This window comes from Mytilus edulis, chromosome 4 (genome assembly GCF_963676685.1).
Source record: "Mytilus edulis chromosome 4, xbMytEdul2.2, whole genome shotgun sequence".
Taxonomy (NCBI): Eukaryota; Metazoa; Mollusca; class Bivalvia; order Mytilida; family Mytilidae; genus Mytilus; species Mytilus edulis.
In genome coordinates this window covers 10,705,336-10,730,911 of record NC_092347.1, presented here as the reverse complement: position 1 = coordinate 10,730,911, position 25,576 = coordinate 10,705,336, and the positions used below count along the sequence as shown (strand labels likewise).

General features: G+C 33.8%; 1 protein-coding gene across 1 annotated transcript; it reads left to right on the top strand.

The window, feature by feature from the left end:
- Positions 1-8,450: 8,450 nt before the first annotated feature.
- LOC139518930 (uncharacterized) lies at positions 8,451-12,922 on the top strand. The gene is made up of 3 exons (XM_071310623.1): positions 8,451-9,776; positions 11,403-11,603; positions 11,984-12,922. The coding sequence occupies exons 1-3, from the start codon at positions 9,196-9,198 to the stop codon at positions 12,693-12,695; spliced, it is 1,494 nt and encodes a 497-aa protein (XP_071166724.1). The 5' UTR covers positions 8,451-9,195; the 3' UTR covers positions 12,696-12,922.
- The last annotated feature ends 12,654 nt before the right edge of the window (positions 12,923-25,576 follow it).

Below are 25,576 nucleotides of genomic sequence, written 5' to 3'. Positions count from 1 at the left end.
GCCTGGAGTGGTGTAATTTTTAATCTACACCTTTGTACTATATTAGTTATATATAAAGTTGAATTCTGTGATTCGTCGTTTTTACGCAATGACGGGTGACAAATTAGACCTCGTAATTTTAGTATTATAGATACGTGTATCGAGCTGAAGGAAAGTACATTTGTATAAACAGTATCATTGTAAAAATCTTGATGAAAACAGAACTTTTAACCAAGTTTTGCAGTTTGTATATAAAGGCAATAGCAGTACAGTGCTGTTCAATTGTCATAATTCGATAAAGCAAACACATCCAGGAAACAAACTTAACCCGAAAACAGCACACCAACTATAAAAGAAAACCAATGGAACAAAGCAAACGCAAACATACGTAGAAACTGCCATATCACTAACTTGGTACAGTACATTTTAAGAAAAATAATGGGTTTAACATTAATAGCTTCCCAAACCTCCCACTTATACTGTTAATGCTACAAATACCGATTAAATGACAACAATTTGTCACAGGAATACATTACAATCGACAAAACTCAGCACAGAGAAATAAATAAATAATTAATATTATATAACAACATGTAAACTGCAGAGTCACAACGGACATTTTCTATGAATTTATGACAGCACACCACTATCCCATTTTTAAACCACACTTCCATATCTGTGACCTAACCCTGTTTAAGCTTCTTTTTTTCAAACACCCATTAAGTATGTATATGAAAACACGGAAATATTACATTTGTTTTCGATTTTACGTTGGTTGGTAAGATCTACAGTAATGTTCGATTTTGTCAATTAAATTGACTTCTTTTTTAATTTACCTTGGTGTTCGATGAATGAGTAAATATTGCCATCCGCACAAACTCATCATAAATACAAGGATTTAGATTGTGAGCACGAGACGGTCGTTTCGCCTACGGTGACAAAACCCAAGACACTCACCGTCTGATAAAAGCACAATCATTAAAAAGAAACCAATGAAACAACACCATCAAGAACAGGGAAATTGACAATCGGTGTACAATTCTTATATCAACACAAATCGATATTACTTTGTTAGGAGACGATTATCGTTAATTGCTATAGTTCAGAGATAACCATCTACTCAGAAGCGCGTTATAATTTTGCCAAGTTCATGTGTTTATATTACTTGACTATTTACCGGATTTGTTATCACATAAGCAACACGACGGGTGCCACATGTGGAGCAGGATCTGCTTACCCTTCCGGAGCACATGAGATCACCCCTAGTTTTTGATAAAGGTTCGTGATGTTTATTCTTTAGTTTTCTATGTTGTTTCACTACTATATATTCTATTGTTTGTCTGTTTGTCTGTTTCGTTTTGAGCCATGGCGTTTTCAGTTTGTTTCAGATTTATGAGTTTGACTGTCCCTTTGGTATCTTTCGTCCCTCTTTTACAAGAGACAATAGTAGTTCAGGCTTTAATGAATTTTATCAAAATGTGCTTTCTGTCCAATTTATAAACTTTACAGCTTTACAATGTAAATATTGACAATTTATATAATACATATATTCGAATGTTTCGACATTGATATCATCTGACTTTGGAAAGTGGTATAGTTATTATCTGTTAAATCGAGATGAATCAATGAGATATGAACAAAGAATAATGATTATAAACTCATCATATCAATTGTGTGCATAGGACGTGCGTGTTTTCTACAAACGTCTCATCAGAGAAGCTCGAAATTCTTTTACTTTTAAAAGGGCCATGTCAGGCAAGAAGTTGACGAGCATTGAAGACTAAAAATGGCGCTTATATGTCTTCTTTAACATCAGGAATTCGTTGGGACTCAACTGAAAACAGTAGGGTTGTGCAGGGTTCAAAGTCACACAAGGGTAGTAAAACATACATACATTCTTGTTTGAATTGTTTTACATTTGTCATTTCGGGGCATTTTAAAGCTGACTATATGGTATAGGCCTTGCTCGTTGTTGAAGGCCGTAAGGTGATCTAATTTAAAAGTTGTTTTAAATGCTATGCCATTTTGTCTTTTGTGAAGAGTTGTCTTATTGGAAATCACACCACATATTCTATAGTATACATATAAAACTGCGTGTTTGTCAGAAAAAAAAATCATTTTAAAATACTGTTTATATCAATATAATGCCTCCGTCCCACTAATATCGCACAACGATCTCTGATAAAAATGCTAATTTTGAAAAGCGTAGTGCGATCGTGTATATCGCAGTAAGGTCGTGGTGAGGGCTTTCATGATCGAAATGAGCGTGGGTCAACTTTGAACATGTTCAAACAATCGTAGTGCGCACTAAGATCATGGTACGATCGCAAAGGTCGTTGTACCATTGTAGCGACCCGCAGTCCCACTAGGCCACGATTGCACTACGATCTGTAAACATTGAAAATTTTGACGATCGTAGTACGATCGTTTAGATCTAGTAAGGTCGTATCACGGTCGGGATGAGGTCTTCAAGATCGTGATGAGCGTGGCTAGCTTTGAACATGTTCAAAACAATCGTGGTGTGGTCGTGGCGAAATCAGGTCGTAGTAGAAGCGTAGTTATAACGCAGTAAGGTCGTGGTACGATCGCAAGGGTCGCAAGACCATCGTAGCGAGAGCGTAGAAAAATCGGGATTATATTTGCAGAGACTGCGCTACGATCTCACAGCGACGTTATTACGACCTCACTGCGACCATCATGTTCTCACCGCGATCCAACTACGCTTCCACTGCGACTATATCACGTTTACACCACGTCATTCAAGACCATATTACGGTTCTAGCACGCCCATACCGTCCTTATCACGTTCTTCTTACGACCTGACTACGTCCATACTACGACCTGACTACGTTCATACTACGACCTGACTACGTTCATACTTCGACCATCATGCATATTGTCATTTCACATAAAATATATATAAAAGCTCTCTAGTAAAATTGAAAATGGAAATGACGAATGTATCAAAGAGACAACAACCCGACCATAGAAAAATCAACAGGAGAAGGTCACTAACAGGTCTTCAATGTAGCGAGAAATTCCCGCACCCGGAGGCGTCCTTCAGCTGACTCCTAAACAAATATATACTAGTTCAGTGATACTGAACGCCATACTAATTTCCAAATTGTACACAAGGAACTAAAATTAAAAAAATTCAAGACTAAACAAAGGCCAAAGGATGCTGACTTGGGACAGGCGCAAAAATGCGGCGGGGTTAAACATGTTTATGAGATCTCAACCCTCCCCCTATACCTCTAGCCAATGTAGAAAAGTAAATGCATAACAATACGCACATATAAAATTCAATTCAAGAGAAGTCCGAGTCTGATGTCAGAAGATGTAACCAAAGAAAATAAACAAAATGACAATAATATATAAATAACAACAGACTTCTAGACAGGTTCATTCTGCGATCTTACTACGATCCCAGCAATATATCGCCAACATCTTGTTTCATATAAAGTATCATTCATTCTGTTTCACATTGATACGTAGAGTTTCCCAGAAACAACAACCAAAATCTACAAGAACTCGTGGGCTTGGTGGTAGGGGTAGATGAGGTAGAGTCAGTCTGATAGTAACGAATCATGATCAAGTAGAGATATGTCGGACCGACCAATCCAACTTGAATCACAACTTATTGCTGGTCGATCAATATCAAATGACGATGCTTAAGTGAACGATAGTAGGGATGACACAGATGTGTCAAACAAAGTTGAGCTGTTGAGGAAAAAGGATAAGAGGTCCAAATTACATACAGACAAACAAAAGCTGGAGAGGTTTAATATGACAATATAATGACAATGATCATGATGATCGTAGTATGAACGTAGTAAGGTTGTCAGAACAGCGTGATGAGGGCGACTTGGGCGTGCTTAAATCGTACTATGGTCTTTGACAGTGTGGTACAAATGTGGTATAGTTGTAGTGAAAGCGAGGTTGGGTCGCGTTAAGAACGTGATGGTCGTAATGAGGTCGTTGTAAAGTCCCTTTGAGATCTAAAGCCCCAGTCTCACTAGACAAGTATGAACCTGATATGATCGTAGTATGGCAGCAGTAAGAGCGTGCTATAATCGTAGTAGAAGCGTGGTAAGATCGTGTTGCAATCGGATAAATCTTGGTATGGTAATAGTGAGGACGTGATGAGGGTAGAAAGATCGTGATAATTGTGGTGAGCTAGCAGAATAAGCGTGGTGAGAACGTGGTATTTTCGTAGCGAGATTGCTGTAGAAGCGTAATGAGGACGTAGTAGCAACGTGAAAGAAACTAAAATCTACATTTTCGTACCGCTCATACTGCGAGCTCACCACGAACTGAATTTATTTTTGATCTGGTGAACGTGGTGCTATCATGGTATTCCCTAGGTTCAAGAAATAAACGTAAATACATAAAAATAAGCCTATTGGAGAGGTTACGGAGGACCTGAATGTCGAAATACGCGTGAATATTAAGAAATAGTTTATTTTGAATTATGTAATGGACCGCTGCGACCCGTCAGCTCCTTATTACAGAAAATTTCATACATTACGTGAAAGCTTATTGATAGACGAATCAAACTATTATAAACAATCTGTGTCGCAATGTCCATTAGAGGGGTTACAGAGGACCTAAATGCCAAAATACGCGTGAAAAAAACAGGTTTCTGTAATTAGGGGCTGACGGGTCGCAGCAGTCAATTTCCATTATTCAAAATATCCATTCCATTATCCATAATTGAATATTTCGTTACTTTTTAACACGTACTATGTCATTAAGGTCAGATTTAAATTTTGAAAATTAATTCGTCTTGAGGTAGGATATTGTTATTGATTACAATTGTCTCAGTTTCAATGTCAATTCAACAGATTAATGGATCCAGTGTGTGTTAAACAACATCCATGCTCTTGGCAAACCGAGAATAAAGACAACATTTATCGGTTCTGTTCTCATTAGTTTTATTTAATATCTAGATCTGTTTTGTTTGAAAAAAAACCAACATTATTGTCATGGCTGTTCTTGCAATGCATTTGAATCCGACGACCTAACTTGTAATTAATAATAATCCACCATATGTTCTGTTAAGGTGTCTTAATTTATATTACCCCTTTATTAAAATGCCCATAGTTTCTTTTATTCTCATACTTTTGGTGTCGTTATCCAATGACAATCGGGATTACCGCAGTGAATATGAAACCTCTAATAGTTCTGGCTGCATGTTCTGTTAAGGTTCGTATTAGTCATATACCGCAGTGAATATAAAACCTCTAATAGATCTGGCTGTATGTTCTGTTAAGGTTCATATTAATCATATAGATCCTCAATTGTTAAAACATTCCTTACTTTCGTTTTTCAGAGTTCCTGCAGAATGTAAATTGAAAAATCGCTTCGGACGTACCGAACTAATAAGTGAAAAGACCATTAATACGTAGTACAGTGTTTCTTTGAGACCGTTTGCTCGAAAACTTAATATTTGCTAAGAGTGTATGTTTTTAGACCGAGAACTGTACTATTATTCCTTTTCATATGGAAATGTTTTGCATAAGTTTGATATTTTGATTTGTTCATTTTGAGCCCGTTGTAGTATATTAATGAAACTTTGTGAACGTTACTTCTCTGAAGCAGTATGTTAAAAAAAGTCCATATTTAAACAGTTCGTTTGTCATCATGTGTAGATACCTAATACTGTATACTGCAACTTTGTTATTGAATTTTGTCTATCCAAGCATAACTACACCTTGTGAACGTTCTCCCTTCATACATTATGTTCGAAACTTTTACACTGAGAATGTTGTTCACCGCATAATGCTGACCTCACTAAATCGCAAGTTATGATTTTCCCTCATTTGGACCGCCGTCGTCGTCGTTGTCGATCGTTGTCCGTTGTATTTAAAAAAAAGATTGTCTCTGATACTGCTGTGCCAGATTAGAATTAGCAACAATCATAAATAGGGTTTGTTTATGTAATATATACGTGTTTCTCGTTTCTCGTTTTGTTTATATAGATTAGACCGTTGGTTTTCCCGTTTGAATGGTTTTACACTAGTAATTTTGGGGCCCTTTATAGCTTGTTGTTCGGTGTGAGTCAAGGCTCCGTGTTGAAGGCCGTACTTTAACCTATAATGGTTTACTTTTTAAATTGTTATTTGGATGGAGAGTTGTCTCATTGGCACTCACACCACATCTTCCTATATTTAGTTAGTTTTAAAAGAGTATCCGATGACAAGCCTGCTCGACATGTTTAAAATATGGTAAAAACCTATTATTTTAAAAATCGCCATAGTTATAGAAAATGTAACCGTAGCAAAAATGTTCAAAATGATGTGCTATTGACATCAAAACGTTAAGACGACTTTTTAATGGAGTTATAGCCCTTAACATTAATTAAAAAAAAATCGTTTTTGGTCATTATCTCAAAACTTATAATCAGTACATGTAGACTAAACAGACATGATCTACAAATTAAATCAACATGCTTGAAATGGTCAGTTAATTCTTTGTTGAATTATTGCCCTTTAATGACGATTTTTTTCTCAATTTTTGCATTTTTGACTAATATCTTGAAAACTAATAGAAAGAAAGAAACTTTTTAAAAGACAAGACAAGATATTCACAGAAATCATAACTCGATATTGTAGTGTTTGTTCTTTAATGACAATTTTATCATTGATGGGCATTAATATGCATATTATCTTGAAAACTATTATTATAGATAAATAGAAGCTTTAAAGGCAAATGACCATCAGTGTAAGATCTACAAAAAACGTTAACATGACGGACATTTTCAGTTATCTTATAAAAGAGATATTACCGTTTAAGGATGATTTCTACTAAAAAGACAGCAATTGTTTAGGATGTTGGTATGCAACTCATTTCTTTAGATACTCTTGTGTAGCATATTACCTTGGCATTTAGATTAAAAAATTAAAAAAGTTCCATTTTCTTACCAATAGAGCTACATTTCTGATCATTGCCCATCCTCCCATCTCGCATTTGTAGTATTTCAATTTCTGTTTGAAATTAGTCCATTGCAAGCGTTTAGCCTCTCATCCGTTGTCGTTCAGGCTCGTTTAGTACTACGGTATGCTGTAGAAGATATAAACGTTTCTACACATTTTGTTTATTTAATTATTTAACTCAGAATATCAAATTTCAACATGTTTACAAGTGTTAAATTTATCTATATAGACCCATAAATAGATATATAGATAAATTATAAAATAAAGAAAAGTAAAAAAATATGTGTGTATCATAGACAAACTCCAAAACAGTGGTGACATCGGACTACGCATCTTTACACCACTACCATCAACCCTTTTCAAAATCACAAGATTCTTGTGATCCCGCTTGATTATTAAAAAATGATTAAAGATACTCATAAAAATGTCAATTTTATTGTCGAGCCTGCAACTTTTTTTTTGCAGAAAGCTCGACATAGGGATAGTGATCCGGCGGCGGTTAGCTAACTTTTGAAAAGCTTTATATTTTAAAAGGTGGAAGACCTGGATGCTTCATACTTTGTATATAGATGCCTCATTTACGAAGTTTCTGTCAGTCACATGTCAAATGTCATTGACCTCATTTTCATGGTTCAGTGACCACTTGAGAAAAATAATCAGATTTTTTGTACTGTTGAATTCTCTCTTATTATAAGTAATAGGATAATTATATTTGATATGTGCGTACCTTGTAAGGTCCTCATGCCCCTCAGACACTTTTCACTTGACCTCGACCGCATTTCATGGATCAGTGAACAAGGTTAAGTTTTGGGTGGTCAAGTCCATATCTCAGATACTATAAGCAATAGGGCTAGAATATTCGGTGTATGGAATGACTGTAAGGTGTGCATGTCTAACTGGCAGGTGTCATCTGACCTTGACCTCATTTTCATGGTTCAGTGGTCATAGTTAAGTTTTGTGTTTTGGTCTGTTTTTCTCATACTTTATGCAATAGATTTACTATATTTGTTCTATGGAATGATTGTAAGATGTACATGTCTAGCGGGCAGATGTCATCTGACCTTGACCTCATTTTCATGGTTGAGTGGTCAAAGTTTAAGTTTTTTAGTTTTGATCTTTTTATCTAATACTATATGCCATATGTCAACTATATTTGGTGTATGGAAATATTTTATGATCTATATGTCAGTCGCGCAGGTTTTATTTGACCTCAACCTCATTTTCATGGTTCATTGCTCAGTGTTAAGTTTTTGTGTTTTGGTCTATTTTTCTTAAACTATAAGTAATAGGTCAACTATATGTGTTGTATAGAAGCATTGTCAGCTGTACATGTCTGCCTGGGATGGTTCATCTGACCTTGGCCTCATTTTCATGGTTCATTGGTCTTTGTTTAGTTATCTTGGTTAATGTTAAGTTTATGTGACAGTTTTTAATAAAGCTTTATACTTAGGACTATCAACATAATATCAATGATTAGTAAAGACGGCGATACATTTCAGCGTGGGCACTCATGTTATTTGTATAAAAGGGAAGTATGATCCTAACGATAACGCTGTATGGAGTTTGTTTCATAGACAAGGACTTTCCGGTTTCTTCTTCCCGGAATTACTTGTAAATGATGGATCATTAAACAAACGGACATCAAACCTATCAGTTGACTGATACACCTTGAACAAAAAGGATCAATCTCACAGCTGTGCCAGCCCCAAGTTAAAATCACGACTAAGTATGGCTAGCCCATCTATTCCTGGACCAATTGTCAGGCAACCATCATCTCCTGCCTTGGTTGGAACCGGAGAGAGAAGGGCACAGATGGAAACATCGTTTGAGGAGGAAAAACAACCATCAATCCAAGTAATGGACAGATTGGAACATTCGATAGACGAGGACCAAGAAGGATCTAGTGATCAGAAAAAAATAAAAACAAAACGCAATTCGATTCGTATTATCATTACCAGGATCTTCTCAGCAATATTAATTATTGCAGACTGTGTTTTTGACTGGTTGCAGTATTACCAAATTATTACAACGCCGTTAGATATTATAACCGAAATTATAGCTGATGACGAAGATTCGCAAAACAACGCTTATTCAAATGACAACTACCCATACAACAACTACCCATACCGCAACTACCCATTCCGCCGCAACTACCCATACCGCCGCAACTACCCATACCGCAACTTCCCAAACTACAACTACCAAGGTTTCCAGCGAGGAAATGCTTTACAACAAACAACTGAACCACCAGCATCGAACAGCACTTTGTTTTGCATAAGTGATGTTGGTGAGATTTTCAGGTACAGTTCTATCGTTAATCCAACTGGCAAATATTATCTTTCAAATTTACAGCGAAGTTGAGTATCTTAAAAAGAAAAAGCAATTTAGTGAAGATAACGACGAAACTCCTAAAAAAATACTAGATGGTAGGACAGAAACTCTTTATTCCGTACTATTCATAGAAATACCGCAAGGAATTCTTCTCCTTATGTACCAAGATGCATGCCTACCGAGTGTTGGCAAGACTTTAAAGTGTAAACGTCTCAAACAGCGTATTTGGGCTGTCGTTAATGGTGGTATTGCACTTTTGAACAATGCTTTTCGTTATATAACATGCTCTAAATGTTGCGAAGAAGACATTGAAGACTCAACATGCGGATGGTGCCGTGTCGCTTATGGAAAGTATATTGATTGTTTTAGCAGCGCTAGAGAAAAATGTGTTGTTTGTTCTGGCAGATGTAAACCAAAGTCCAAAAAGCCAAAAAAGTCCTTTGATTGTTTTAGCGGCGCCGAAGGAAAGTGTGGCGGTTCTTTTTGGAGTCTCCTTACATGCTTCTTTCCGTGTTTGTGCTTTTTTTCCCGGTAAGTTTATCTTTTGTATTCTGGGAGATGAGAGGAACAGAAAGATTGTTCTTAACGATTTACTCATTCTAACTTGTATATCTTTGCCGCGTAAATTTTCATATCTATACACATATAATTGTAACCACAAAGAAGCCCATACGGAACCTTTATAAAAATGATATTATATCGTTATCTCAATTTATATATATTTATTTTGATATCAGTTAACCGTTATCTCGATATATTTATATCGTTATATAGACATATTTATTTCGCTAGAACTAGATTACTATTTTATGCGGCATACAAAAGCGTTAACCAATCGTATACATTTGCCTTTCGACGTACTTCAAACTTATGCAACGAACGTCTAATGATAACTGAGTGTTCCTCATGCGTGTATATAACGGTCTTAGTCAATTTTTTCTGTATTTCTGGTGCACTTCGGTTTATACGCCAATGTGTGATGTCGGCATCCAACTGTAGATGAGCGCTTGCTAACAAACGAGAGGATAAATTGACAGTTCCAGTATCTCCTTTCGATATAAATCATTCCATTTATATTTTCCTGTGTTATTTTTTTTTATTTAACGGCAATTTGTCCCAGGTTAGAGTATTCTTGTTAACTCTCTTACTATATATTATTTATTACCACCTCTAGTATATTACAGATATTCATGTTAGTTAAAGCTGGTAAGGGACATTTGAAACATTATGTTAAATAAAGGTTAAAATAGACTTTGCTAGCTTTATATTGTCTCTGAAAAGATGGCATTTCTGTGAACAGGGAATCTTAATCTATTACCTGGACGACTAAGATAATTGTTAACAGGGATTATTTTGGAATTTAATAAGAAGAAAGGCTTCAGCTTTTACGACTTTCAAAATATTGTTAGAATTATGAAAAAAATGCAAAAAGAAAGGGCCGTAGCTCTAGATCTGAAAAGAATTTTCCTATCAACCTGAACTTTAATTTCGGCAGAAGTAGATTTAAATCAACTCTCTGTTAGCTTTGATATCTGTTAAAGTTTTTGAGTTATTTGCAAAAAGGTAGCTTAGCCCCACCTTGACTATATAATTATATCGAGATAACGACCTGATTATATCGAGATACCGATATAATTCTATAGAGATAACGGAATAAATATATCGATATAACTATATAATAATATCGAGATAAAGAAATACATATATCGATATAACGATATAAACATCGATATAACAATATAAATATATCGAGATAACGATATAATTATATCGAAATAACAATATTTATATTGAGATAACGATATACTATTATTTTTTGTAGGTCCTCTCTGGGCTTGCATAATATCAAACTCTTCTCAAAGTGACTAAATTATAAAAAACATAACATATTTGATCAATGAAAATTCTCAAATTTGTTCAAGCACACAAATAAAGCGAAAAAGTAAATGATGTGATAATTGTCAAATGAAAAATTAATATAAAAAAGTGCGGGTAATAGTCTTTGACTTGCAAATGATCTAATGAATGAAATAGCACAAATATATCGTTATTTTCATATAGAAATAAACTCGTACTGAAGTATAGACATATAATATTCTTTGTATAACAATGCAAGGTTCTGATTTGGGTGATGCAGTTTAAGATTTGTTTTTGCAGATACGAATCCCTCATGTTGTGTGGCATTTGTGGAAAGAAATGTATCATTGATAAGTGTAAATGCTCTACTGAACCGTGGTCCTACAAGCTTTCCGTATGTGGATTCTGTTTTTGCCACTACTGCCCACTTGTTGACCCAGATGATCCCGAAGGTGGTGGACAAAAATGCTGCGATGTCACAGGTGGAAGTTTGTTTAAAAGGTACACTAGAAAATGACCATAATTTTACTAGAAAGTCATCTCATAAGGGAAATTTTGAATGTGTATCCAATTTTCTGAAAATAAGTTATTTATAAAAATATAGAATATTTGAATGATAATAAATCAATTTTTATATTAGAATCTTGATGGGGTTTACAAAATACAGAATAATGGACAAAATGTGAACAACTGAAATAATAAAGAACTTCCTTTCGGAACTAGGTATAACTAATAAATAAACCATGTTTCCATATATTTAATAAATTAGTAAACAATATGCAAGTTTGATTTTTAGTGATAACATTAAGAAATGGTATGTCCTATTGATGACAAGGCAACACTTCGGATTTGTGTAAAACAGTCTACATTTTCTTTTTTAGATACGAATGCCCCATGCTGTGTTGTCTTTGTGGAAACAAATGCGTCATTGATAAGTGCAAATGCTCTACCGAACCATGGTCTTACAAGCTTTCTTTGTGTGGACTCTGCAATTTCCACCTCTGCCCCCTTATGGACCCTGATGCCGAGGGAGGAGGACAAAAATGCTGCGATGTGACCAGTGGACTTTGTAAATGTTCAGACGGAACTTGCTTCGATGGGACAATTGGATGTTGTGAGTGTTCAATTGGAAAATGCTGCGATGCGACAGGCGTGAGTTGCAACAGTTCAGACGGAAAATGCGCTGTGACAATCGGATGTTGCGAATGGTCCACCGGAAATTGCTGTGCAGGACAAGGGACTTGTTTGAAGTGTCCAGAAAGAAAACCCAGAGAACCCAGCAATGGATGCAAATGTTTTGACGGAAAAGGCTGCGATGAATGCAAATGCGATGACCCAAGCGAGTGTTTTAAATCTGCATATGGAAAATGTTGCGGTGGTTCAGACGATTTAATGAAATGTTCAAACGCATGTTCTAATCCTTTTGATTATGAACCTCTCGCATGCAACGTCCGACTTGCACTTATTGTTAATATTGGTTATTTGGTATTGTTCTTTTATATCGTGCTTAGAATGTTATGTATTCTGCAGAAGGTTCCTTTGCCAGAGAAAACAAGTAGTTTGCCTGATTGGTATTCTGCAAATGGATTTTGATAATCAATTTTGTGAAAGTTTGACAAAATATATCGTATCAGTATTTTTAAATATGTGATTACTGACTACATTTTTTTTTATCTATATTCCTTCATAATCATAACTAAACAAATATTTATCTTTTAGAAAAAAATGGAAATAGGGCATATATAAACATTTCAAAAATATACCTGGTAGTTACAATATGTATTTCTATGTATTTTTGTTTCTGTATAAACATCTACAGCGATATTGTGTTCTTGTTTAGAAAAAAATATTTTTAGCCCACAGGCCATTATTAGTTTTCTGCCATCACTTGTCATCTGTCTTCGACATTATCCCTAAACATCCATATGTTAACGTTTGAAAAGATCTTCCACAAATAACAATAGAACATAAGGGTAAAAAACTTGTTTTATCTATGGTTTTGAGACGACTTCTTAAAGGAGTTATTACCCTGAAAGACGATTAATTTTACCAATATTTTGTGTTTAAAGTTTGTCTATTTTTCAAGAATCATGATATTGCTAAAATCATAAGTGAAATCTTTAACTTATAGGACAGTCACATCAATATGTGGCAGAATTAACTGCAGCATCGCCCTGGTAAGCACTTAGAGGTGGATGGATGGCAAGAAAAAATGGTGTTCTTTTCTCAATGTCATGGCAAATCAAAAAACCATCTCAATCAGGTTTAATATATAAGTAAAGAAAATGTAATGACTCAGCGTCCTTTCAGGAAGATGACTGTTGACCCTGATTTATTGCAACTTTAGGTAAAGATCCAATTAACAAATTTTCTAACAAAAACCATTACAAACTTCCTTGTTTTGCCTCTCATCACAACAGTATAAACAGTAGTAAAGAAATCATTTGAGGAAGAAGTCAATATCTGACTGACTTGTGGAGAGGGCTTACGGCTTTGCTCATTGTTGAAGGCCGTACGGTGACCTATAGTTGTTAATGTGTGTGTCATTTTGGTCTTTTGAGGATAGTTGTCTCATTGGCAATCATACCACATCTTTTTTAGATTTACATAGGCTATGCCTGTTGCCCAATCCAATTCAATTTATTTGAATAAAATATTGTTTAAACTAAAAAAATATCTGACTGACCTTTCTGTGGAAGAAACAAAAGATGAACTTTCAACGAAGGTGTAAGTTAGTTAAAGGATTCTAGTTCTAAAATAGATAAAGCAAATCTAAACATTTTAACTGACCAGTTACCCTCATCTTATATTCTAATGAACGATTTCAATGTCCATCATTCAAGGAGAAGCAGATTTTTTAATGACCAGGGCAAAATTATAGAGGAAGTTGTGTTGTAAGCAGGCTTATGCATTGATAGATCTGATACTTATCTATGCCTATACTTTAATTGATAAAATTTTATGTGACTCTTCTCTTCTGTATGATTCTTCGTGGTGTCTATCTTTGTGGGGGGGAAAGAGGGACGAAAGATACCAAAGGGACAGTCAAACTCATAAATCTCAAACAAACTGACAACGCCATGGCTCAAAATGAAAAATACAAACAGACAAACAATAGTACGCATGAGACAACATATAAAACCAAAGAATAAACAAAACGAACCCCACCAAAAACTAGGGGTGATCTCAGGTGCTAGAAGGGTAAGCAGATCCTGCTCAATAAGTGATCATACTTGAGCATCTTTTGACTTTTGTACAACAGAGAGTTCTTCGTTGTAAACTGGTCAAGGTTTATTGGCCTTTGTTAGAGACTCTGTGTGGAGATAAATCACTGTGGAAGGTGGTTACAGATATAGGAAGATGTGGTGTGAGTGCCAATGAGACAACTCTCCATCCAAATAACTATTTGTAAATTTAATAAAAAATGTAAATCATTATAGGTCAATGTACGGCCTTAATCTGTTTAACATTAAATCTTATCTTTTAAAACACTTTAAGCCTCAATAGCTGAAATATTAAACTATTCCTCTGTGCATAAGTATGTTTCTGAAAAACAACATTTCAATGAAAAACGTAAAGAACATGATTTAAAGGTCAAAAGTATAAATTCAAAATCAACATTCAAACATTTAAAGAAAGGCAATACTTTCTTAACATATGAAAAATATAAATCACCAACATACCAGGTAAAAGATTTTCGAAATCTGACAATTACAATCTAAAAAAATACAAGCTCGTTAATAGCTCATGAATGACATTTTGAATATTGTGATTAACCATCTATCTGGAAGCTTGCAGCCGTTCAGGGGGCTATTTCAAAACAAACATAACAAAAAACAGAACATACGGATCTTATAAATTATCGATCTAGTACTCTTATGTCGAATGAACAATTTGTTCGCATATTGGTGAATTGTGCATGTTTTAAGGCTTCTCTCCATGTACACATGCATGCATGGATATTGTCTACTCAGAAATCTTTCGGCCTTTTAAGTTAAAAGTCGGAAGCGTAACCATAGTATAATTGCTATATAAGATCATATAAAATGACGGAAAATCGTAAAATAGCAAGATTCAAAACAAAAATACATATGCAAGAAGATGATTTGTTCGCATACAGGGAAACACCTTGTAGGTTGAATTTTAAAGTTAAATAACTTTTAACTTGCCTGCTTTCTTAAGTTTTCGGCCAAATTATTTCAAAAACATAATTATTTCAACTTTCCTATTTCGTAAAAAGTAAAACAATTTAAAGCTTTTTCCCTTAGAATTACACAGTAAATATTCGCCAAATGATTTTTAAAGATACATTAGTTTTAGATACATGACGGAAACGGACTGGATTATCCGCAAATCTAGAATAAATTATATTTTCAATCGTACGCTTAGGGAGGTATTTTGATCAAATGGGACACAGTCACGTGGTGCAAATCATTTGAATTAAGTACCCTTAATTTTGCCATATGTTCTGCTATTTCTTCGTACACAGACAAAATAATACAGTCTTTCCTTAAGGAGGTTTGGTAGCCATCAATCATTGACAGCAAGAACGACAAAGTTGCACTATCAATTGCTATCGTTGTACAATTCGTATATCAACACAAATCGATATTACTTTGTTAGGAGACGATTACCGTTAATTGCTATAGTTCAGAGATACTCTTCTACTCAGTAAGGTACTATAATTTTACCTAGTTCAGGCTATAGTGAATTTAATTAAAATGTGCTTTCAGTCCAATTCATAAACTTGCAGTTTTACAATGTAATATTGAAAATTTGTATAATACAGATATTTCAATGTTTCGACACTGATAACATTTGACTTTTTAAAGTGGTATAGTTGTTATCTGTGAAGTCTAGATGAACCATTAAGATATGAAATTCACCATATCAATTGTGTACCTAGGACGTGCGTGTGTTCTACATAAGCAACACGACGGGTGCCACATGTGGAGCAGGATCTGCTTACCCTACCGGAGCACATGAGATCACCCCTAGTTTTTGGTGGGGTTTGTGTTGTTTATTCTTATTCCAAGTTTTCTATGTTATGTCATGTGTACTATTGTTTGTCTTTTTCATTTTCAACCATGGCGTTGTCACTTTATTTTAGATTTATGAGTTTGACTGTCCCTTTGGTATCTTTCGTCCCTTTTTTCTACAAACGTCTCATCAGAGAAGCTCGAAATTCTTTTTACTTTTAGAAGGGTTAAGTCAGGTACGAAGTTGACGAGCATTGAGGACTAAAATTGCACTTTTATATCTTCTGTTACATCAGGAATTCGTTGGAACTGATTCCAATAGGGTTGTGCTGGGTTCAAAGACAAATAAGGGTAGTAATACATACATACATTCTTGTTTGAATTGTTTCACATTTGTCATTTCGGGTCATTTTTAAGCTGACTATGCGATAAAGACCTTGTTTGTTGTTGAAGGCCGTACGGTAACCTAAAGTTGTTCTAATTGCTGTGCCATTTTGTCTATTGTGAAGAGTTGTCTCATTGGCAATCACACCACATATTATCTCCTGTTGGTGATCTTCTGCTGTTGGTTTTTCTATGGTCGGGTTTTTGTCTCTTTGATACATTCCCCATTTCCATTCTCAAATTTATATATATAGGATAAATTTTATGTCTAAGAATATGACTTAAACACGCTAAGTTATACATTAAAAGTTCTATAAGATTTTAAATTGAAATACGCAATATTTCGCTAAACAAATTAGCTTCATCAGGCTTGTGCATCTCTCAAGGTGAAATCGGATGCATGACAAAAAAATATTTGTGTAGCTTAATTTATACAAGAGTTGAGAAAAAGTGTTACATATTGATTGATGTTGCATAAAATATGTTTGTAGCTACAACTACATGAAGTTGGAATAAAAGTTTAACACATTTATAGATGTTCGATTAATTGTATGAATTTCAATAACTTAATTTGTATGATTTCAAAATAATTATGGTTTTGATTTGCTTTTAAATCTTTTTCGTCTCTCCCATTGAGTCCATTAGATTCAAGAGTTCGTAACTTGTGCATCCAAAGTATCTCTCTTTTTTGTCTTCCTTGTGTATTCCAATTTTGATTTTTTTCAATGATTTGAAATATGATGTTTTCAAAATCATGTCCTGCTCTTAAAAGGTGTTTTGTAATTGGGCAGTTCCTTTTTTTTGTATAAAATGACCGATGGTTATTTAGTCGGATGTTAGATGGTGTTTCTGTTTCACCAACATATTGTATTTTGCAAGTTCCACACGTTAGAACATAAATGCAAGTTTGCGTTTTGCAATTTGATGTTATAAATATGTTGTATTTTTTCTTTGTGACTATGTTGACGAACTGGGTTTCGATGTTGGCGAATTTGCTTAGAAGCGTGGTAAGATCGTGTTGCAATCGGATAACTCTTGGTATGGTCATAGGGAGAACGTGATGAGCGTAGTAGGATCATGATTATCGTAGAAAAAGATTGGTGATAACGTGGTTTAATCGTAGCGGGATCGTTTTAGAAGCGTAATAAGGACGAAGTATCATCGTGAAAACGACGTTATTTCATGCAGCTGATACCGCGACTTCACCACGATCTCAATAAATTTAAGAATGTGATGAGCGTGGTGCGATAGACTAAGTGATCTAGTTGGACTGGGGCTTGAAATGTCACAGCGACTTTACAACGACATCATTGCGACCATCACGTTCTTACCGCGACCAAACCACGCTTCTACAACTATACCACGTTTATACCACGCTGTTAAAGACCATAGTACGATTTATGCACACCCAACTCGTCCTCTTCACGCTGTTCCTTCAACCTAATACCGCAGTCCCACTAGGCCACGATCGCACTACGATCTGTGAAAAAAATGCAAATTTTCATGATCGTAGTACGAACATGTAGATCGCAGTAAGGTCGTATAACGGTCGTGGTGAGGTCTTCAAGATCGTGGAGAGCGTGGCCAACTTTGAACATATTCAAAACAATCGAGGTGCGGTCGTGGCGAAATCAGGTCTGTTAATACCATTTATATGGTATTGTTATAACTGTTTATTAAGCATTCATACATTAACTGTAGATTATTACATGTCATTTTCAATATTGACCCTGTTATCAGCCCCAATTTCCCATATCAAGCCAGGAGAGACCAATTGCGAATAACAGGGCGTATATACAAAATGCCACGTTATGATCAATAATTCATCACATTTTATTTTTTGGTGTTTTTGAATGAAAAGGTAGAAGGAAGTTAAATTCGGCTACTCAAAATGGCATCTAAATTCAAAATATCGAGATTGACATGGAGAACAAAAATTTGTCCCAGACTACCGGCAAGTATACGACATGCAACCATGTTAGTACAACATATCAATATTACCCTAAACATATTTGAATATAATTGGTTAAAAGCGACCGCGTGGAGACGTTTATATTTTGTAAGGGGTAAGTAGGCGTGGCTTATTCTAATACATGGTTGGTAGTGGTAGTTGAGGAAACATTTGAAAAAAGAACGATTGAAATAAATGCAGAAAACATTGTTGGCATTTGTTTTTGTAAAGACTTATAGGAGTAGGTTCTGTATACTGAAGATTTTGTCAATTTGATATGCCACTTATCTTAATGTCAGATGTTAAAATAGTCGGTAATTAATAGTTATCCCACGATGACTCGGTGTGTCTGTATAAGATCACCCCGATGGCCGGAGGCCAGAGGGTGATCAAATACTGACACACTAAGTCCGAGTGGGATAACTATTTTACATACCAGCTGTTTTAGATTAGACGAAAAACCATTTACAATTCATAAAATCTAGTTTAGAACGCCACACAACCATTATAATATACTTAATGATATCGGATATGTTCTTTACGTCGTAACTACAATACCCTTCCCTTTCATGAATGTGACCTACCGAATTAGACTATTTACCGGATTTGTAATCACATAAGCAACACGACGGGTGCCACATGTGGAGCAGGATCTGCTTACCATTCCGGAGCATCTGATATCACCCCTAGTTTTTGGTGGGGTTCGTGTTGTTTATTCTTTAGTTTTCTATGTTGTGTCATGTGTACTATTGTTTTTCTGTTTGTCTTTTTCATTTTTAGCCATGGCGTTGTCAGTTTGTTTTAGATTTATGAGTTTGACTGTCCCTTTGGTATCTTTCGTCCCTCTTTTATACATTACTATATGATTTATACCCTTTTTGACCCCAAACACGATGAGTAGATATCAAACAATGTAAACTCGCCCCACTGGCCAATCGGCCCAACCTATATCGCCACTTTATGAAACAAAATCGCCCCACTCTTGTTTACCGACTCGCCCCACTTTTGAAAAAGCGTAAAATCAAACTGAAAAATCACTGACAACTTACTTATTAACGAAAAGGGTTTAAACCCCACTGCATAAAGGTCTGTCAACTCTCCCCACTTATAAAAATATCTTGCTTCCTTTAGGTATGTTAAATTACTGATAGTTTGTATCCAGTCATCCTAGTGTAGTGGTTGTGTCGTGGCTTGATATGCTAAAGGTCTTGAGCTCGAATCCCAGCATATACACTGGATTTTTTCTACGTGAATTTTGATAGATAGTCTTTTCCGTATAATTGTATATTTAACTATAAGTTTTATAGTGGATTTGACATTCCCGCCAAAATGTTACAGAACAAAGGAAAGCATGAATAACAAAGAAACTCAAACTGGGGTTATCTGGTAGGGGTGATCCGGCTCAGATCACCCATGTTAGAACAAAGGAGCTGGAATGTAATAAATACGTTACACAGTGCACTAATGACCTAATACGATAAACATGGGATCAGTAAATTCATATTTGAACTTTCATAGATTACCTTAGCTGTATTTGGCAAAACTTTTAGGAATTTTGGGTCCTCATTGCTCTTCAACTTCGTACTTTATTTGGCCTTTTTAACAATTCGAGCGTCACTGATGAGTCTTTTATAGACGAAACGTGCGTCTGGCGTATCTATGATGAGTTTATCCTATGTAGAATTTACTTAACCCATATATATATCGTATTAGGTACTAGTAACATGCATACATTATGACCGAAAGTACACATAAGACTAGATACAAATATACCTGATAGATGCAATACTTAGAATATGATCATCATTTCGGCGAAAGACAATCATCTCAACAAATAAATAAACATTTTGAGATTACACTTATCAACAATTCGCTGTAATAATCTTTTTATATAATCATAATTAAACATTCCTCTATCTGTTTAAGGAAGTGGAAATAAGTGCATAGGAAGATTTTGTGGAAATAAATCCGGTAGTTTAAATTATTCTTCATGTTCTGAGAAAGAACAAATTTTAAAATACTTACATTTACTATTAACATATTTGATATCAAATTACTGCAAATGAAGGGATTTTGGACCCTATTATGGCATGGTATTGGTTGCAAAAATTTGATATTTTTCATTTATATGCAATGATTTTAATTTAATTGGTATATTTCTTCATTTAAATGCAATAATTTAAATTTTATTGGCATATTTCTTCATTTAAATGCAATATTTTTTTTTATTTGAATGGTATATTTTTTCATTTAAATGCAACATTTTTATTCAAATGCAATATTTTTTATTTGAATTGTATATTTTTTCATTTAAATGCATTATTTTTTAATCAAATGGTATACTTTGTCATTCAAATACAATATTTTTCATTCAATTGGTATAGTAGTATATGTATATGTCGTGTACAAGTTGCGATTTTGTACAGGTTATAACATGTACAAAAGTATTGTACATGTTATAACTTGTATAATGCAAAAATACAAGTTATAACATGTACAAAAGTACCTCATACATGTTATAACCTGTACAAAATATTGCTTAAAAAATGGTTTTAACTTGTACAAAATTTAAAATAAATCTTAATGAAGTAAAATATACATTTAAATTCACCAATGCATCAAGAACAACAATAAATAGGCCAGAACGTGTCTTTTTCTGTAGAGGACAATGATCACAAAGTTTCAGAAATATATGTTTCATGACTTATGTTGGCAAAATGTGTTTTCATGTAATTGTATGTTTTATGCAGTCCATCATGGCTTAACTAAGTGTGAAACTATTTACTAAAAGCTTGCATTCCTCAATGACAATTACATTAGATACTAGTAGCTAAATTCTTCCAAAACATTTAAGAACGATTCCTAATAATTTTGGGTAATACTCCTCCCTCTCGTTTTTATAGCATGCAAAGACTAAAACAATATCTTATATGCTTACTCTGTAAAAGCAAGAGAGAGCTGAAACAGTTTTCATTGGACCACGCTTCATTATCAATATCTTTGGATCTACTCTTCAACATTTTTGGCCTTCAACACGACTTATGTAAATTTATAACTCAATTTTTGTTTATAAACTATTAAGATCAATGCATGAGGCGAATGTCATTTTGATGTTTTAAATATATATCCTCTACTTTGAAAGCATGTATTTGTGGCCTTTGGATGTTGTCTGCTCCATGGGCTGGTTGTTGTCTTTTAGACACACACCCCATTTCTATTCCCAATTTTATTTGTAGACACATCTATCCTGGCTATCCTCTTATGTCTTTTAGTGTCAACTAGAAAGAAAGTATTTTACTATTGCCTTCAAAGTGGACACTCACAATTATAATTCATCAAATAAAGATATGTCCATAGATAGTCATAAGAGTATCATACGACATGTCCTAAGATATATCTTATGACAAGTCTTAGGAATGCTTCGTAATACCCCTAGACATTAACTGTATCAAAAAAGGACAAAACACACTAACACGAAGGAATAATACAAAAGTTATGAAAATGTTATTGAGGTCAATATAATCTGTTGCGATAATAGAAAAATATCCTAATTTTTCGATTTTGTACAAGTTAAAACCATTTTTAATCAATATTTTGTACAGGTTATAACATGTATGAGGTACTTTTGTACATGTTATAACTTGTATTTTTGCATTATACAAGTTATAACATGTACAATATTTTTGTACATGTTATAACCTGTACAAAATCGCAACTTGTACACGACATATATATAATAATTGCACTATGGGAAATTCTTTGTCGTCAAAAGGTCAAATTTGCAACAACGTTTGTGATTGGTCGGTAATTGTTTGGATTTCGCCCCTTTCTTCCTAAACATGACCCCAAAAAATGACAAATTATACCAAATATTGCATTTAAATAAAAAAATATATCCAATTTCAATAAAAAAAGAATTGCATTTAAAAGACAAATTATACCACTGGAATAAAAAATATTGCATTGAAATTAAAAAATATACTATTCAAATAAAAAATATTGCATTTTTAAAAATGAAGAATTATACTAAATTTGAAATATTGTATTTAAATAAAAAAATATCAAATTTTTGCAACCAATACCATGCCATACTATATTGTTAAATATCATTTTTCTATGTAAAGATATCTTTTTAAAGCTAAGGCAACTGGTGTTGTATGTCTTTTATCATTCATTGAATGCAAAATTTTGAAAAATCTTTAAAAAAAAATTTCACCTGTTTGTAAATTATTTCATATATTTCTACACTTGATTCTTCTTAAGTTTTGAAAATATTGGTGTTTTTTTTTCTTTTTAGTTGCATTGTTTAGACACAAAGACTTAAGGGTACAAAAATGAAAAACCTCAATTCCGAATTAAAATACTACCGTACAACCTTACAATAAATTTTGCTGTATCACCACTGTGTCCGCTTTTCTCCTGTCGCGCATAGTTAAGTATTTACCTTTCAATCTGTTCTTTTTTTCCTTGGGAGAAGGTAATGTGCAATGTTCTTAATGTATATAAGAAACATGTGTAATCTCTGGTGACAAAAGTTCCCTTATGGTTAGATTGAGTTCTTGAATTAAATTATTTTATTATGCTTCGTGTGGACATGCTTTAACGTGCAATATATATTTAGATTCATCATCAATCAACTTATTGTTTACTGAATTCTTCAATTTTTGAACACATATCAAGTATGAAATTTAAATTGTGTTTTTCTTTTGAATTTCTAATCAGAGTTTCCCGATTTAATTCGTATCATACTTCATGTTTTTTGTCGCACTTTAAGTTATTTTTTTCAATTTTTTTTAAAGGTGGGGTATCATAAGTAAGCTGCAGCTCACAGCTCACCTAATTGTTTCAACTTACATAAGAAATCTGGACAATTCTTGACCGCTATTATCATGAAAGAGGGGCGAAAGATACTATAGGGACATTCAAACTCATAGATCATATAAGGTTCTTCAGAAATTCTTTGAGTTGAATTTTTACGTGCTTATATACGAGAACACTAGTCAGCAACGCAAAATTGTGAATATTCACAAAATGCGGATATAAAATATTTCCAAAGTTTCCTGAGTAATTCAGACAGACGAACAGAGTTTGGATCTTGTGATGTTCGGTAGCAGTTTCGAGTTCAGTCGTTGTTAAATAAGTTCATATACACTTTTGTATCAATAGGATCGATGGTTTTAAATTATTTAAACTCACTTTTCAGTATAGCAATATCATTTTTATGTAGAACAATGACCATACATATTTATGATACTTTGTCTGATGGTAGCAATACCAACGCTTCTTGTGATATTTAAAGGAGTAGGTCCAATAAGACCCCTTTTTGGCCCCAAAATAAAACAGTTTTACAAATTGTTAAAATGTAAACTTTTAGTTATTTATCGGACAGTAGAATGCTTCTGCTACATAAATATGCACTGTTTTTGACAATACAATGCACATATATAGGGTACTAGCACCATTAAGTCATGCTAAATTACTGAAATCTTCACAATTCTAGCATTTTAGTTAAATTTTAGACAGTGTTCGTGTAAAACGAAAGTGGCCGCATTCGTGTTCATCCTTAATATTGAAATGTAAGTTGTATTTATGATAATACATAACCTATATAAAGGTTGAGGATGAACACGAATGCGGCCACTTTCATATTAGACAAAAACCATCTGAAAAGTGACATTTTTCGGCATATTTTGTAGATTTTTCATATTTGAGCTTGAATCGGGTCGTTTTTAATGTCTAAATCAGTTAATATCTTTCACATAAACTAATTGATTCAAATGAAATAGACACTTAAGTGTTAAAAAAGTGGTCAAAATCTTTCGTCTGATCAACCTGAATTTGAGGCCAAAATCGGTCCTTACCGGACCTACTCCTTTGTTTTCAAGTCCTGATACTGTTAATCATAACAATTACGTATTCAGTGTTACCTACTGAAGTGATTGTATTGTAATTGTAATTTAGTGATATCAAACTAACTAAAGACACACTAAATGTTTACCACTTAATCATTGAATGTACAAGGTATATTGAATAAAATTCTACATACTGTTAAGCTTCATTAACTTACATACGTGTGTTTCGAAAATGTCTGTTTGAGGGAAAAGCGACAGATAACTGAATGCTCTTTATGATTTTAAAAACATTTGAAATATATCATAGAAATTTTATAAAACTAATAATTCTGCATCCAAAGAGTTGATTTTTTATTTGTTTTATCTTATGTTCCTGTAAAATTATTACATTCTAGAAGTAAAGCAAATTTTGATATTTCTATTTAGAAAATTTTAATGCATGTACTAGACTAGAAAACTTAACTTTCTGTTACAATATTCCTGTGGTCAGTTTCAAATTTGATAATATGATGTAACTTGTTCAGAAAGAAGGTATTCATATATGAAGAATACTTTCTTATGTATACAGTATTCGTCACAACAACAGATACAAAAAATATAAAAATGTTTCCTTAGAAGTTATTATAAAATAGAAGTACTGCAAGAAAAACTCACACAAAAATACCTGGTTCCTGATTTTTTTTCTATATGACCCCCGAACACCCCCACCCCCATTCCTAAAAAAAATCATAAAACAAACAGTTTATGTTGAAGATTCAGAAAAGTTAAATAGACAGTATGAATAGTGAATGAGGTGCAGAAGCGGATACAAATGTGAACTACAGTTTGCTGCAGTGTACAGATATGACAAAGTCGATGTTCTTCTCATTTATAATTTTCCCCCACATTATTCTTTAAAAGTACGTGTATAAACATAAAAAAAAGTATATCTAAAAGGGTACTATCGAAATAACAAACTAATTTTACTGTTTTATAATCTTTAACATTACACTTCTTACTTTTAGTTTCATAATACCAATTTTCAATCAAATCGCTCTCGTATCGTGAGGTCAAAGCGTTGTGGTAAAGCATACATCACAAGATCTGGATTTTACCAAACATTATTCTTTTTAAATTATAAAGTTTGTTGAAATAAATAGTTTGCTCAGCTCTCTTTACAATATCTTAAAACCAATACAAATTTTACACTCATGTACCTAAGCAAGTACAAATAAAAAGATAAAAAATTACACAACTTGACATGATTACATAATATTCTCATAACTAAAGTTCAATACCTTAAACGCAAATAACAAAGACGTTTCGATG